The sequence below is a fragment of the Lampris incognitus genome, chromosome 4 (genome assembly GCF_029633865.1).
Source record: "Lampris incognitus isolate fLamInc1 chromosome 4, fLamInc1.hap2, whole genome shotgun sequence".
Taxonomy (NCBI): domain Eukaryota; kingdom Metazoa; phylum Chordata; class Actinopteri; order Lampriformes; family Lampridae; genus Lampris; species Lampris incognitus.
This window is the reverse complement of record NC_079214.1, coordinates 7,434,974-7,450,255: the sequence shown is the minus strand read 5'-3', so window position 1 is coordinate 7,450,255 and position 15,282 is coordinate 7,434,974. Positions and strand designations below refer to the sequence as shown.

Genomic DNA, 15,282 nt, shown 5'->3' with positions numbered 1-15,282 from the left:
CTGGCCAAATCAGGGTTATAATCGACCTTTAAGTCATTTCGGGCGGGTTTCCCCAGACACACATTAAGTCTAGTTCGGGACTAAGCTGATTTTTCTGTGGAGAATCTCCGTTCATAATTCAGTATGATCCAAGACATCTTAATCTCTCAGCAGGAAACCAGCCCCTTAGTTTGTCCCTGGCTGGTAACACTTTATAATAATAACTACACACTGTGGAGCTTCAGTTGAGTATTAGTACCTGCTGAATTCATAATTTGTAAAGCATTATAAAGCATTTATAAAGCAAGACATGCACCAGTGGTTAGTAAGTAATAGATGTTTTATAATACTTATTAATACTGCAGTTCATGATTAATTTGTGCACAAATAAATAGTTTGTTAATCATGTGTTTACACTTTCTAAAGGATCTTATGATCCTTTAGACTTTTGTGAGTGTCAAGGTCCTGCTGGCCTTTCAGTCTCACGTGTAAATGCTTTGCAAGGCATAGACAGTCCTCCCTTTAGATCAGGTCATACAAAATACTTAACTAACGACTAGTAACTACCTGAATTAATCATGAATTGCAGTATTAACAAATATTTATAAAACATTTATTAACTCACTAACCATTGGTGCATGTCTTGCTTTACAAATGATGAATTCAGTAGTTACTAATACTTAACTAATGCTTGTTTTATCACGTGCTCATCTTTGATTGACAGGTGGAACCAGAGAGCCCCTCGTTCAGACGGTCTGGCCCCGCCCATCGCAGACATGTGCGTACCATCCAGGAAGTGCGGACCACCGTCACACGCATCATAACAGACGTGTATTACGAGGACGGAAAAGAGGTGGAGCGTAAAGTCACAGAGGTAATAAAGAAGGATATGTAGCCCCGAAACGCTGAGCTTCCAGCGGGCGTCACTGCTGCAGCGTCCCTCTAACAGCCCTCGTCTCACGTGTTTAGGAAACAGGAAGTGTGTGTAGTCACACCGCCCATTGACATCATCTTTTTCCAAGAGAAAAATTTACAATTACAATTACAAGTCCATTTAGCAGATGCCCTTATCCAAAGCAACTTACATCTGAGAGTCAAAACAACACAAGCAAGGATCTAGTCAGGAAGCAACAACGCAAGTAAGAGCCAAAAAAACTAGGTTCAAGTCTGATAGGACATAGGTGTCAACAGGCAGTGCACAAAGGCAATGCATAGGGTGCATAGAAGCAAATTTTTTTACTATGTAGTCCAACCTTGGGGTAGTCCAACCTTGGGGGTCGCCCCGGGTCATCCTCTGTGTGGAGTTTGCATGTTCTACCCGTGTCTGTGTGGGTTTCCTCCGGGTGCTCCGGTTTCCTCCCACAGTCCAAAGACATGTAGGTCAGGTGAATCGGCCATACTAAATTATCCCTAGGTGTGTGTGTGTGTGTATCGGTTGGTTGGTCAGTCGGTTGGTCCTGTGATGGCCTGGCGGCCTGTCCAGGGTGTCTCCCTGCCTGCTGCCCGATGACTGCTGGGATTGGCTCCAGCATCCCTGTGACCCTGAGAGCAGGATCAGCAGTTTGGATAATGGATGGATGGATCAGGTATTAAAAAAATTATATTATAGTATTAAGAAAATTATACTGGTTTAAACTTTAGTCATCTTGGTTCCCGTTTTATTCTTGTTTTTGTTTGTTTTTTAACTTTTAACTTGGTTTTAAGTGAAGCGTATGATGTGTGTGGTGCTGGGCAGTATGGAAAACATTGTCATGATGATCATACAGGATTTTTCATGATATCGACGTACATGTCACAATACCTGCTTACAGATGCCAGATAACCATGTTTAATAATCCACCTGAGGTTCATCACATTGAGCTGTTTGGTAATGTAAAGCAGAAAATGAACCAAAATTATCTTTCAGATAATACTCACAGGACGGTCTGTAGCTGCAGCCTCAAAAACACCCCAGTCAGTGCAGTCGAGGCAGGCCTGGAGCTTCGATTTTGACCCGCTGGTCCGTCTCCTCACCGTTCTAACCACAGGCTTTGCAGATTTTACTTTCTGCCTGTAGGTTGGGGGAAGACGAACTAGACCGCAGGGCTGCACGGGGGACAGACTGATCAGGCGTCCTACAATATTGTGTTGCAGTGACTCGGTGTGTTTTTGTCCCTGGTGGGACATTTAACATGCTGTCTGGGTTTTGCTCTGTTAAAATCCCCCAAGGATAATGAGCGGGAGTCTGGATGTTTGTGCTCCATGTTTATTATCTGGTCAGCCAGGTGTTGGAACGCCTCACTAACACAATATAAATATATATGCACTATAGACACCGGCCAGAACAAATGATATAAACTCCCGCCGTGAATAAAATGGTTTACAGTCAATGAAAATGGTCTCTAATGGACCTTTCCTACTACATGGTTCCGGCTCGACTCAACGCAACTCGCACAGTGTAATTTTCCATCACCGTAACAGTACCCCCTCAGTGTAGCTGGTCTGCATTGATTTTGGTACCCGCTCCGGTCTTTTTGGAACCTCGACAAAGGTGGTACCAGAAAAGTGGTAACAGTTACCAAAATGCCGGTACTTCCCATTAATGGAAAACGAAAAAGTCAAGGCGGGTTGAGCCGGTACCATGTAGTGGAAAAGGGACATAAGTGAGGGATTCGTGATTTCTTCAACACACCAACACGGGGATCGTTGGTTCGAATCCCCATGTTCCCTCCGGCTTGGTCAGGCGTCCCTACAGACACAATTGGCCGTGTCTGCGAGTGGGAAGCAGGATGTGGTTGTGTGTCCTGGTCGCTGCACTAGCGCCTCCTCTGGTCAGTTGGGGTGCCTGTTTGGGGGGGTGGACTGGGGAGAATAGTGTGATCCTCCCACGCGTCACATCCCCCTGGTGAAACTCCTCACTGGCGGGTGAAAAGAAGCGGCTGGCGACTCCACATGTATCGGAGGAGGCATGTGGTAGTCTGCAGCCCTCCCCGGATCAGCAGAAGGGGTGTAGCAGTGACCGGGATGGCTGTTTGCCATTTAAATTGTATTTTGCCAATCACCCCACTCTTCCAAGCCGTCCTGGTCGCTGCTCCACCCCCTCTGCCGATCCGGGGTGGGCTGCAGGCTACCACACGCCTCCTCTGATACATGTGGAGTCACCAGCTGCTTCTTTTTACCTGACAGTGAGGAGTTTCGCCAGGGGGATATAGTGTGTGGGAGGATCACAGTATTCCCTCCAGTCCCAGTCCCCCGAACAGGCGCCCTGGCCAACCAGAGGAGGCGCTAGTGCAGCGACCAGGACACATACCCACATCTGGCTTCCCACCCCCAGGCACAGCCAATCGTGTCTGTAGGGACGCCCGACCAAGTCGGCGGTAACACGGGGATCGAACCAGTGATCCATGTGTTGGTAGGCAACGGAATAGACCGCCATGCCACCCGGATGCCCCGGAAAGAAGTTTTAATATCCTCTGTCTGCCTGTGCAGGAGTGTGAGGATCCGGTGGTGGAGTGCCAGGTGTTGGACAGTGACATCTCTCCGTGTCGTACGGGGTCTTCCATAACCTCCGGCGATCTGGGAGACATCAGCTCGCTCTCCTCCAAAGCCTCCAGCCTGCAACACAGCTCAGGAGGAACCACCTGCAGCAGCGGCATGGGCCCTGCCCGGCCCGACTTCATCATGCCTTCCAGCCGAGGGGCCCGATCCATCAGGTACCGACCCACCCGAATCCTGCCCGCCTTCCTCTGACCCCATGGGCGGGTGAACTTCATGGTAGATGATTTGATTTGTCACAGTGATGGCAGTTTTACACTGGTCGGTTTTGGTAACTTCTGCTACCGTTGATAACCAGTATTATCATCTTTCATCGCTGAGGTCATGGAAATCCTTCATCACGTTACTTTGATTACTCAAAACTTGGAGATATTTCTACTCTGGTGAGACTCAGTTTGTTAGCATTAAACAACGTCGTCATGTGACAGGCGAGTAATGAACACTCACATATCTGTAACAGAGATGGCAATATTGTTGGTTTTAAAGTTGAAGCAAAATGAAAAAAACTGATATTTACTGATGACGTTACTTGTTACTTTAATCATCATGGATTTTATACTCTCTACTGAAAAAAAGAGAAGTAGAATTCAATTTTTCTTATTTTTCCCTTTTTAAAAGTGCTTCCCCCAGATCAGCTTCTCTCAGACACTTTTATACTCATGACATCACCACCACATTCATTTACATACAGCCAATCAAGATCATCAAATATGAAACCCTGCCCACCAGTACCACCAACCCTTGTTTGTACTTGTCATTCAAATTCAGCTCATGAATATTAATGAGTACTAGACCACTCCCTCTTCTTGAGGCAATTGCGAAACAGTTTTGGACAAAGGTATAAAAAAAAACCTGAATATTATTAATTTTACAAACAAAATCGTGTTCAAGGTTTTTAGACATGAAAACTTAATTCTGATTTCAATCTGACTTTAAATTAATACAATCACTCTGGTTTTGATGTTGTGTGCCGCCAGAATAAATGCCCACTGTGACAAGGTTGGTCGAGTGCAAATCAAAATTGTTTCCTTTTTCCTGTCAGTAAACTTTTCTGCTCTGCCTCGGGCTGCATGCTAATCTGTATCGGTCTTCACTTGGGTTTCTTCACTCATCCTCCCTGTTTGACTCAGCCCTGCTTAGGCATCAATCTAGGGTCAGAGGTCACCCTCATCCCTGCTCAGGCTGAATGAGGGTTTGGACATCAGACAGAATCCTAGATGGGTGTCTTTGCAACCAGACTGACTCCGTTCACCCCTCTGTGTGTCTGCAGCCCCAGACGGGGAGGGGGGCACCTACAGAGGGGTCACAGAGGTCAGAGGGCAGGGTCGGTTGTTGTCACAAAGGTCGGGGGTCGTGGAAGCCTGGGGGGTCGGGCTCTCGTCCCGCTGACCCCCAGAGGAAGGGCCAGGAGGGGCCGACCTCCGTCCCGATCCTCCCTGTCCAGGTTAGTCCTCTGGGCTCACCATGCATCAACACAATGCAGATAATCCAACAGACGTCACACTGCTGCTGCTAACACTCCACTTTCCTCCTTTCACTAATATCACTAATACTGTTTATGCTGAAAAAGTAGATTATCTGAAACACACTCTCTTGGTCACTCTATATATATTTTTTCTTTATGTGCTTCTTGCTCCTCTCTCTCTCTCTCTCTCTCTCTCTCTCTCTCTCTCTCTCTCTCTCTCTCTCTCTCTCTCTCTCTCTCTCTCTGTCTCGCTGTCTTTTCTCTGTATCTTTTGCCATCTGTGTGTGTGTGTGTCTCTCCCTCTCTCACCACTCTATGTGTGTACCACTCTCTGTCTCTAAGGGGAGGTGGTTCTGGTCTGGTCCAGAGGGGCCGAGGCCACGACCCTCCCCAGTCTGCCTCAGAAGACGAGCCGTTGCCGCGGCCGTGTGCCCCGCGTCTCCTGGACAGCCCGACCAGCAGCGATCTGCCCAGCCGCTCCGACTCGCTGCGCTCCTCACCAGAGGAGGGCAGCTTGGCCGCTAGTAGCTTGGTGGGGCTGAGGGTGGTGGCCAAGTGGTCCTCCAATGGCTACTTCTACTCGGGCCGCATCACCCAGGACGCTGGGGAGGGCCGCTTTCTCCTGCTTTTCGACGACGGCTACGAGTGTGATGTGGCGGGGAAGGACATCCTGCTGTGTGACCCCATCCCCGTGGAGACGGAGGTCACGGCCCTGCTGGAGGACGAGTACTTCAGTGTGGGTGAGGAGGAGGAATTGGGGGGGTGGGGGTTACAGATTTTAGAGTATTTTTGAAAGTTTCTGATTATTTTGTCTTTTATGCAAACTCTCAAAAGAAAGTGAGGCTTGCCTCACATTTTCACGCTCATAGGCAGTGAGGACAATCTCATTGATTATAATGAAAGTCCCAATACAGCTCACTATTCCTAGTCACTATCCTAAAACACGTTCTCACATTCTCACTGCTGGCTCTGCAATTAAATTCTGTGATGCTTTTAATTCATCATCCTTTAAGCCCTTTTTATCCCCGCTCAATCCAGATGCACTGTTAAATTCATTCAATGATCAGTGCTAATCCATCCTCGACCAAATTGCACCGTTTAAAACTAGGAAAACAAAAATCAAATAACCTCCCTTGGTTGAACGATCACCCTTGTGCCCTTAGAGGACTGTAGGATGTCTTGGCTCAGCCTTAGAGATAGGGTAAGGAGCTCAGACATCCAGAGGGAGCTCAGAGTAGAGCCGCTGCTCCTTCACATCAAAAAAAGCCAGTTGAGGTGGTTCGGGCATCTGATTAAGATGCCTCCTGGGCGCCTTTTCTGGGCACGCCCAACTGGGAGGAGACCCCGGGGTAGACCCAGAACTCGCTGGAGGGACTACATGTCCAGTCTTGCCTGGGAATGCCTTGGGATCCTCCAGGAAGAGCTAGAGGGCGTTGCTGGGGAGAGGGACGTCTGGAGTGCCCTACTTAGCTTGCTGCCACCGCAACCCGATCCCGGAGAAGCAGCTGATGATGAGATGAGATGAGACTTTTAAGGCTTTAAATGGTCTTGTTTCTACATGCATTTCTGATTTATTGACCTAGTATGCACCCTCTCGTCCGTTAATATCCGCAGATGGAGCCCTGCTGGTGATTGCTAGGTCTCGGTTTATTTCAAAGGGTGATCGGCTTTTGCTGTTAGAGCCCCCACACTATGGAACTCTCTTCCTATCGAACTAAGACAAACCAAGTCTCTAGCTTCTTTTAAAATCTCGCCTTAAAACTTTTCTTTTCATGACAGTTTTTACAAATGTTTGATGTTTGTTATTTATACTTTTTATTTTCACTCTTACTGATTTGGTCTTACTTATATTTTTTGCCTTGTCTGGTTTTATTTATTTGTAAATCACTTTGTAACACTGTTTTATAAAAGTGCTTTATAAATAAAGGTATTATTATTATTATTAATGACAGTAGTTATGTATTTGCGTTTGACACTCACTTGGATCAGGTGTCAAAGGCAAACTCAGGTTATGCGGTTTGCTACAGGCATGTTGAAAACACAATGCCCAATCCAGGAATACAGATACTGGCCATTGATAATGTCCCAAGTGTCAAACACTCGGCTGGGTGCTGTGACTGTCATCTGACTGCTGTGTATGTGCAGGTGTGGTGAAGGACCATAAGACGGAGGCCCAGCAGCTGTACTACAGCGTGGAAAGGGACGGAGAGCGGCGGTGGTACAACAGGAGTTCGGTCATCTTGTCCCTGGAACAAGGCAACCGACTGAGGGAAAATCACAGCCTGGGCCCCTACGAGCCCACCACGCCGCTGGCCAAAGCCGCCGACATCAGCCTGGGTAAGACCACTACGACCCCTCCCCCCTCAATCTGTCCGTACAGGTGGACGGATCCGTACCATGACAATGACATTCACAATTTTTATCTCATATTTGTTCAAGACTGAAATGGGGCCGAAGGATTTCCATGATGGAAGACATGAACAGAGTCACCGAATTAAGACAACACAATGGATTTTAGATTAGAAACATGGAGGAATTTTGAGATTTTGGAGGAGATAATGATAAAATTTGTGAACATATTGGGAATTTAAAATAATTTGGCCTTTGACCATCCGTCACTGTCCGCCGCCGAAACCCTGTCGCGGTCTTCTGTCTTTGTGCATGTGAGCAAACGCATCACAACGTGCACACATCTCTAAACACGTGGGTTTGTGGTATTGGGATAGAGGAAAAAAACATTGACCCGACCAGCATCACAGAAGACAACAACATAAAAAAAATAGCCATTTTGCTCGTTTTTATTATGGTTAGTGATGAATAACATTTTCTTAAATAGTAAAAATGGGTTGAAAGACACAAATCTGAATAAACAAAAAACAAAAATCCAGTAAAAACAAAAAAATGGGGAAAAGTAAAACGGAATTGTGGGGGAAAAATTAATCAAATTTCACAGGACCCGACAAAACAAAGCCAAATTTGCATTTATGAAATATTTTACAGCTCAGAATTTTCTGCTCGGATCTCAAATGATCTGAACTGAAGTAAGTGAAAATACAGCACCAGTATTTATATGTCATCATACTCATTTGTGGGTTGGTTTTACTCATGGTTGTGTAGTTGTTGACCTCAAGTCACATAATGTTGTTGTATTTATTCTTGCTTCTTATAAATCTTGACTTTTGAAATTAACGTCCTCCTCACCGGTTCTTGCCTGAGGCCCGTTGCCCTCGAATCTCTTGTGTTTCAGTGTCACTGACTTGGCGATTACTTTTCACCAGATAACTTGGTTGAGGGGAAGAGGAAGCGCAGGGGGGGTGCAGGAGACCAGGGGACCCCCACCCGCAGCTCCTCGTCCAGCCCCCGCAACCCGGGTCCCTCTGGGAAGAGGAAGCTGATGAGCTCCGAGGGGGAAAGGAGTGCCGCCAAGAGAGGCCGCCGCGGGGCGGGCCCCCGATCCGGTACGGAGCCCCGCCCGCCTCCTTCTCTCCTTTTCAGGATGGGATTTCACAGTCCCAAACAACTTGATTGAAACACAGCTGTGATCCTTCTCTTCCCTCACTGTCAGGGCTTTAAACAGCCTGGCCTTTTTTCCTCTTCGTTGACTGGGCTTTTAGTTCCGGTTTTCCTGCCCAGATTTTATTTCATTTATTTATTTATTGGTTCTCGGACTTAAAGAGGAAAGCTCTGTGTTAAGACACCTGGATAACCCTGAATCCAGATCTGGTACCTGGATTGGGGGGGGTGTTTAAAATTCAGGCTTAACTTTAATCACGGTACACTGGTGTGAATGCACTCAGTTTAAAATGTAGAAGTATTTTTATAACATTTTTAAAACCTTTTCTTTCTTTTTTTTAAGAAACAATTTATACATTTTACTCCACTGTAACTTTATAAATGAGTGTTTTAACCCTTTTTATGCAGAAATATTTGAAATTAATTTGATCATGTTTCTCATATTGGTTAAGTTATGGGCATCTGGGTAGCGTGGCGGTCTATTCCGTTGCCTACCAACATGGGGATCGCCGGTTCGAATCCTCGTGTTACCTCCGGCTTGGTCGGGCGTCCCTACAGACACAATTGGCCGTGTCTGCGGGTGGGAAACCGGATGTGGGTATGTGTCCTGGTCGCTGCACTAGCGCCTCCTCTGGTCGGTCGGGGCGCCTGTTTGGGGGGGAGGGGAAACTGGCGGGAATAGCGTGATCCTCCCACGTGCTACGTCCCCCTGGTGAAACTCCTCACTGTCAGGTGAAAAGAAGCGGCTGGTGACTCCACATGTATCGGAGGGGGCATGTGGTAGTCTGCAGCCCTCCCCGGATCGGCAGAGGGGGTGGAGCACCGGGACGGCTCGGAAGAGTGAGGTAATTGGCCAAGTACAATTGGGGAGAAAAAGGGGGGAACCCCCCCCCCAAAATAATTGTAGTTATACTATCATTACCTCCGATCATGCTTGTTTGTCGTGTTGCAGATTATTTTATTCATGTGTGGTCGGTAATGTGTGATTTTGTATTGAGTGCTGTTAAGATGTATTCAACCTCCATATTGCTTCAACGTCCATCTTCTGCTGCTGTTTCCACCTCCTATTGAAGCTGACCTGGTAACCGCTCATCCATTATTAGTGTCAACTGTAATAGTGTTGGTCCACAGGTGGAGGGGAAAGGTGTATCTCCAAAGTCACTGCTTTATCTCTTTTTGTCACTTGTAAAATCAACTTGTACTCAGGCTTGTCATGGTGGGCAGTTTTCCCGGTGGTATTCGGTATTAATGCAACACTGTCCATGCCCCCCTGGTATTTTTGTATCACAAGTGGAAAGAGGGCTCCGGGGCTGAATCCGATGCTTTGGCATCTAGGATGAATTAACTGCATGCAAAAGTACACGGTGAATGTGCTAACTGCTAATCAATAACCGTTTAAAAGAACGGGTTTCAATTTTCATTATCGTGCTGTTCCTGCTGTTGTTAAAGCTCAACCTGACCTCAGTCACACCAGCAGAGGAGACGCTAAGCTCATAATGAAACATGGCAGCGGAGGACCAATGACCCGTCAGGCCAAATTGTGTCTGGGTGACATCATCGCAGTGCAATCGTGACAGCTCGCATTCGTAACGTTTCGTGACCCTTTTGGGGGGGGGGGGGTTGCTAGCTACCTAGCTAACTTGTCATTGATGTCAAAAAACATATAATAGCGAATATTGGATGTTTGATTTTAATGGAAAATAGGTTTACGGAACATCTTTATTGAAAATCTCGTCCACGCTACATGACGTTAGCAAGCTAGCTAACACGTTGATCAAGCAGTAGAGGAACTTTCACCTAAAAGTATGCTTTTTTTGTGCTATTTGAAAAGCATATCCTAATATAAACAACTGCAAGTCAAGTATAAAAGGTGACCCTGTGCATGTATTGAACGATGTCGCTAAAAAGAGTACACTATAAACCTGCTTTTGCCTGCAATATTACGACTCTACGGACCACAGCGAGAGAGGAACGTCAGGAATGCGAGCTGTCACAATTGCATTGCGATGACGTCACCTGGACACATTTTGGCAGCCCGGACACAATTTGGCCTGACACCTTCCCTAGCACTGAAAGACTGATAGAGTAATACTGGCTACTGACAGTATTAAAAGGATGCAACACTGGAGTACAGATGTTCCCACTGTGACAAGTCTGTTTTTGTCTTTCTCGAATTCATTGTTTGGTTTCTTTTCTCCCTCCCCTTTACAGAAAAAAAAACACGTGATGAAATTCCCTTGTGATCACATTTGTTCACGTGTACCATGTTATGATCTCAAGTAGCCATCTTATCACATGTAGAGCACATGTTCTTTATTTTTTATTTGGAATCACATTACCAGCATTTTTACATAGTCATCTTTAGTTAGCTGCTTTTACAAAGTGATTCATCTTTTTTGCATTTTACAGAGTAATTATAGAACACAAAAATACAACATGGGGTGTTTTTCCATTTGAGATACAAGAAAAAGTACAAAAACCATACTTAGATAAAAAAAAAATTAAACAAAAGAAGGACGTTTTAGGGACATACAATTTCCACTTCTCCCAAATATTCTCAAATTTAGTTTCTTCAAGCCTCATGGAGAACGTGATTCTTTCCATCACAAAAATGTCATAAATGACATCATACCAGTCTTCTATAGATGGGCTGCCTGGCTTAAGCCATTTCTTTGTAATTGCTTTTCTTGCAGCTACACTCAATATTCCACATAAGTACCTTAAGGTATTAGTGTTTGTGGGTGTTGCATGTAATAGACCAAAGAGGAGTTCATCCCAATTAAAAGTATTTTTTGTCCCAAATATAGTCACTAATTCTATGTAAATCTTACGCCAAAAGGTATTTACTTTTGGGCAGGTCCAAAACAAGGGGTAGTGATTGGCTTCCTGGGAGCTACAATTTCTCCAGCAGCTGGAAGAGCCTGAGTGGTGAGACGTCCGAACAGGTGTGATAAGTGGAGCACATGTTCATGTGTTAACATGACAGTTATCGATGTGTCACACATGAACACCCATCAAACCACAATAATGTTCCAATACCACATTCCCCAATTGCAAAACACGTGCTCTACATTTTGCCCATGTGATTTCACCATGGTTATCACAATTTTCCACGTGGGAAATGCATGTGGGGGTTTTTCTATAAGGGTCAACACAAATCTCACCTTCCTGTCCGTGTCCTCAGCCCAGCGTGTCGGGGTGTGTAATACCTCCGGCAGTGGCACCGACCTCCCGGGTCAATCGTGTGACCTGACAGAGAGCCACGGCCCTCTGCCGCAGAGCTCCTCCCTTTTTATGGGCTTTGCCTTCATGCTGACCGCCTCGTCAGAGACCGACCGGCTGACCAACAAGCTAACCAGTGATGATGAGGAGGGTAAGTCGGGGTTTGACTCTAGCGTGTGATTTAATTGAACGTTTCTTGTTGATTTTCTGATTTTTACTGTTCTCTACCGTAGAGTACGTACAGACTGCTCCCTACAACAGAGGTTACACAGAGTCCCAGCTGCAGGCAGGTGGAGGATTCATCCTCTTGGATTTTAATGAAGAACAGGTAAGTGCTTTGTGAAACTGAATGACCTTAGCATCTGAGATGAAAGGTAATGGGTTACAAGTGAGGCTGACAGAGATAAAGTAACATCCAGTACCCATGTAACAACATTAATGTAACCATTACCCATGTAGCTAATTATAATGTAACCAGTACCCATGTATCTAATACTAATGTAACCATTACCCATGTAACTAATAATATAACCAGTGCCCATGAAACTAATGCTAATATAACTAGTGCACATGTAACAGGTACTAATACAACCAGTATCCATGTAGCTAATGTGAATATAACCAGTAACCATGTACCTAATACTAATAGAACCTGTATCCATGTAACTAATAATATAACCAGTACCCATGAAACTAATACTAATGTAACTAGTGCACATGTAACTAATACTAATATAACCAGTATCCATGTAACTGGTACTAATGTAACCAGTGACCATGTGACCAGTACTAATACCATTATCCATATAATTAATACTTACATACTACTATATACTCATATAACCAGTACCTGTGTTATCAGTATGTAACCAATACTAGTGTAACCAGTTGATTACATTATTACCAATGCATGGATACTGGAACCAGTACGACAATCAACAAATAAACTATATTCACATATCACTTTTTAAAACAGCTGGAACAAAATGCTTTCAAAAGCAAATAACTAAAATGTGTTTAAGCCCTCAACAGAGCATTTTAAATTAAAAAAAAGAATTTTACAAACAAATTTAAGATTAAGTACAAGACAAAAAGGCATCAAAACAAAAACTTGTTTTTGAAAGTTGATTACTCTCTAGTCCAAAGATCAGATCACCTCACGTAATGAATTTGGACCAGGGGTCAGAATCGATATAGTGTATTCCAAAAATCATCTAGGTGAGCTTAAAAAGCGATAAATGAAAACTTAAAATCATATCTCAAATGTACAAGCAGCTAATGCACCCAGACCAGAATATCAGTAATATACTGCTGTTTAGCAGAAGTATTTTGAACCAGCAGTACTAATGTGACCAGAACTAATATAACCAGTACTAGTACAACCAGCGTCAATGTGACCTGTGCTAATGTGAAATGTACCATGCCCCATGTGCCCTCAAACCCCTCCCCCCAGTGTAAGGCAGCCTATCAGAGCCTGCTCATTGCTGACCAGCACTGCCGTACCAGGAAGTACTTGCTGTGTGTGGCCAGCGGCGTGCCATGCGTGTCTCACATTTGGGTGCGAGATTGCTGCAAGGAAAACAAGCTACTCAACTACAGGAACTACCTGCTGCCTGCCGGGATCGGCCCCGACCAGGCCATAGTGGAATGGTGAGTCCGGGCATCACATGATTCCTCCACCCACGACAGGGTTGACTTCATCCTGTTTTGGTTTTGATCACTTGTTTTATTCTTTTTAAGAAAGACACTAAACCAACTTTGATTTTCTTCTCGCTTCAAGATCCCACCTACGTTTGGTATCAAGCTGTGATCTGGGTACAGATGTTATCTGGATAGCAATAATGCATATTAATGCGAGGTGTAAACGTATGCAGCGTGTATTAGGATCAGAATGTGATTGGTTCTGACTACCTGCAAAGGCTCATGTGATTGGATCTCATCTATAGTGTGCTTAGATTGGTGGGGAAAGTATCACACAGGCAGTAGGGTGTCTCTGCAGACCAGAGACAAATGGGTAGCTGCGGACAAACATGGCACTGGAGTGTGGGCGGGTTGAGACCCATCCCAACCCTTAACCCTTAACCCTAACCACCCTGAATTAGTTTTTGACTGACAAAGAATTTTAAGCCTCTGATTGGCCAAATTAAAAAAATGATTGACAGTTACCCCGCCTCTTTAAGTCTGATCTGCAGACACTTGGAGTTAAACGTACTATGACTGATTTTTGAGGGTTGTTATTTATTCATGGGCGGCACGGTGGCGCAGTGGTTAGCGCAGTCGCCTCACAGCAAGAAGGTCCTGGGTTCAAGCCCCGGAGTAGTCCAACCTTGGGGGTCGTCCTCTGTGTGGAGTTTGCATGTTCTCCCCGTGTCTGTGTGGGTTTCCTCCGGGGGCTCCGGTTTCCTCCCACAGTCCAAAGACATGTAGGTCAGGTGTATTGGTGGTACTCAATTGTCCCAAAGTGTAAATTGTGTGTGTGTGTGTGTGTGTGTGCCCCTTGTGATAGCCTGGCGGCCTGTCCAGGGTGTCTCCCCGCCTGCCGCCCAATGACTACTGGATAGGTTCCAGCATCCCTGCGACCCTGAGAGCAGGATAAGTGGTTCAGATAATGGATGGATGGATGGATGGATAGATGGATGGATGGATATTTATTCACACTCACCCGACTTCAAATGACAAAAAAAGACTCCATCAGCAGAACATGTTACTCTTGTTTAACTATTTTAATGAGAACAGACCTGTCATATTCAGACCCCAATGTGGACGTGAACATGTAAAAAAACAGGTATGGAAGCAAACCTCGATAATGAATCCCCATCCAGATCACAAGTTAAAACCAGGCTGAGATGGGGTCCGATGTGAACGTAACGATTTAGAAATCAAGCGGGCGAATAAACATAATTCCAAACGTCGTCATCCAAGAGAAAAATTAACATCGAGTGCATGAAAATAATGGTTGAATAGACACCAATGAAGGAAAGCGAGATATAAAGTTCTGTTTGTTCTGACAGGCATCCTCGCTGCAGCCCGTTCAGCGCCTTGCGGGTCCTGTTGGTTTTCAAAGAGCCGACAGAGCTGTGGGCTCAGCTGCTGAGCATGAGTGGCGCCGCCTCTGTGCGTCATTACCAGGCAGACAAGGACAGTTCTGGTACGACCCGCTTGCTGCACCACGCCGCGTTGTAAAAACACGTTGGTACGCCGTGTGCCCGTTCGTAACTGACGAGCGTCTTCGTGGTCTCTGTCCGTTCGCAGACATTCAGGCCGGCAAGTTCGACGTGGTCGTCACAGATGCCGCCTGTCCTCCGTTGGTGGAGACGAAGGTGACGTCACAGCAAGTTCCCCTGGTGTCTCCTGAGTGGCTGATCCAGAGTCTGATCTGCGGGGAGCTGTTGGGTTACCATAGCAAACCACAGTATCGCCATGACTACGCCTCATCGTAATCCGACGCCATCCGTCCGTTTAAAAGGCCTTTCATCATGTCCAGTGTCTGGTGTTAGTTCTGGTGCATGCTTCTGCTGTATATAATTTTACCTGTTTGTTTTTATGGAATAATAAACTGTGACAGTTGT

At 45.6% G+C, this 15,282-nt stretch overlaps 1 protein-coding gene across 1 annotated transcript in view; it reads left to right on the top strand.

Annotated features, from left to right (window-relative positions):
- tp53bp1 (tumor protein p53 binding protein, 1) overlaps nt 1-15,270 on the top strand; it is a 46,012-nt gene extending 30,742 nt beyond the window's left edge. The window contains exons 19-28 of the mRNA XM_056278376.1: nt 704-853; nt 3,448-3,671; nt 5,321-5,718; nt 7,124-7,315; nt 8,257-8,436; nt 11,676-11,864; nt 11,947-12,041; nt 13,167-13,363; nt 14,725-14,861; nt 14,966-15,270. Coding sequence (XP_056134351.1) covers nt 704-853; nt 3,448-3,671; nt 5,321-5,718; nt 7,124-7,315; nt 8,257-8,436; nt 11,676-11,864; nt 11,947-12,041; nt 13,167-13,363; nt 14,725-14,861; nt 14,966-15,153 — 1,950 coding nt within the window. The 3' untranslated portion in view covers nt 15,154-15,270. The remainder of the gene's footprint in view (nt 1-703; nt 854-3,447; nt 3,672-5,320; nt 5,719-7,123; nt 7,316-8,256; nt 8,437-11,675; nt 11,865-11,946; nt 12,042-13,166; nt 13,364-14,724; nt 14,862-14,965) is intronic.
- The last annotated feature ends 12 nt before the right edge of the window (nt 15,271-15,282 follow it).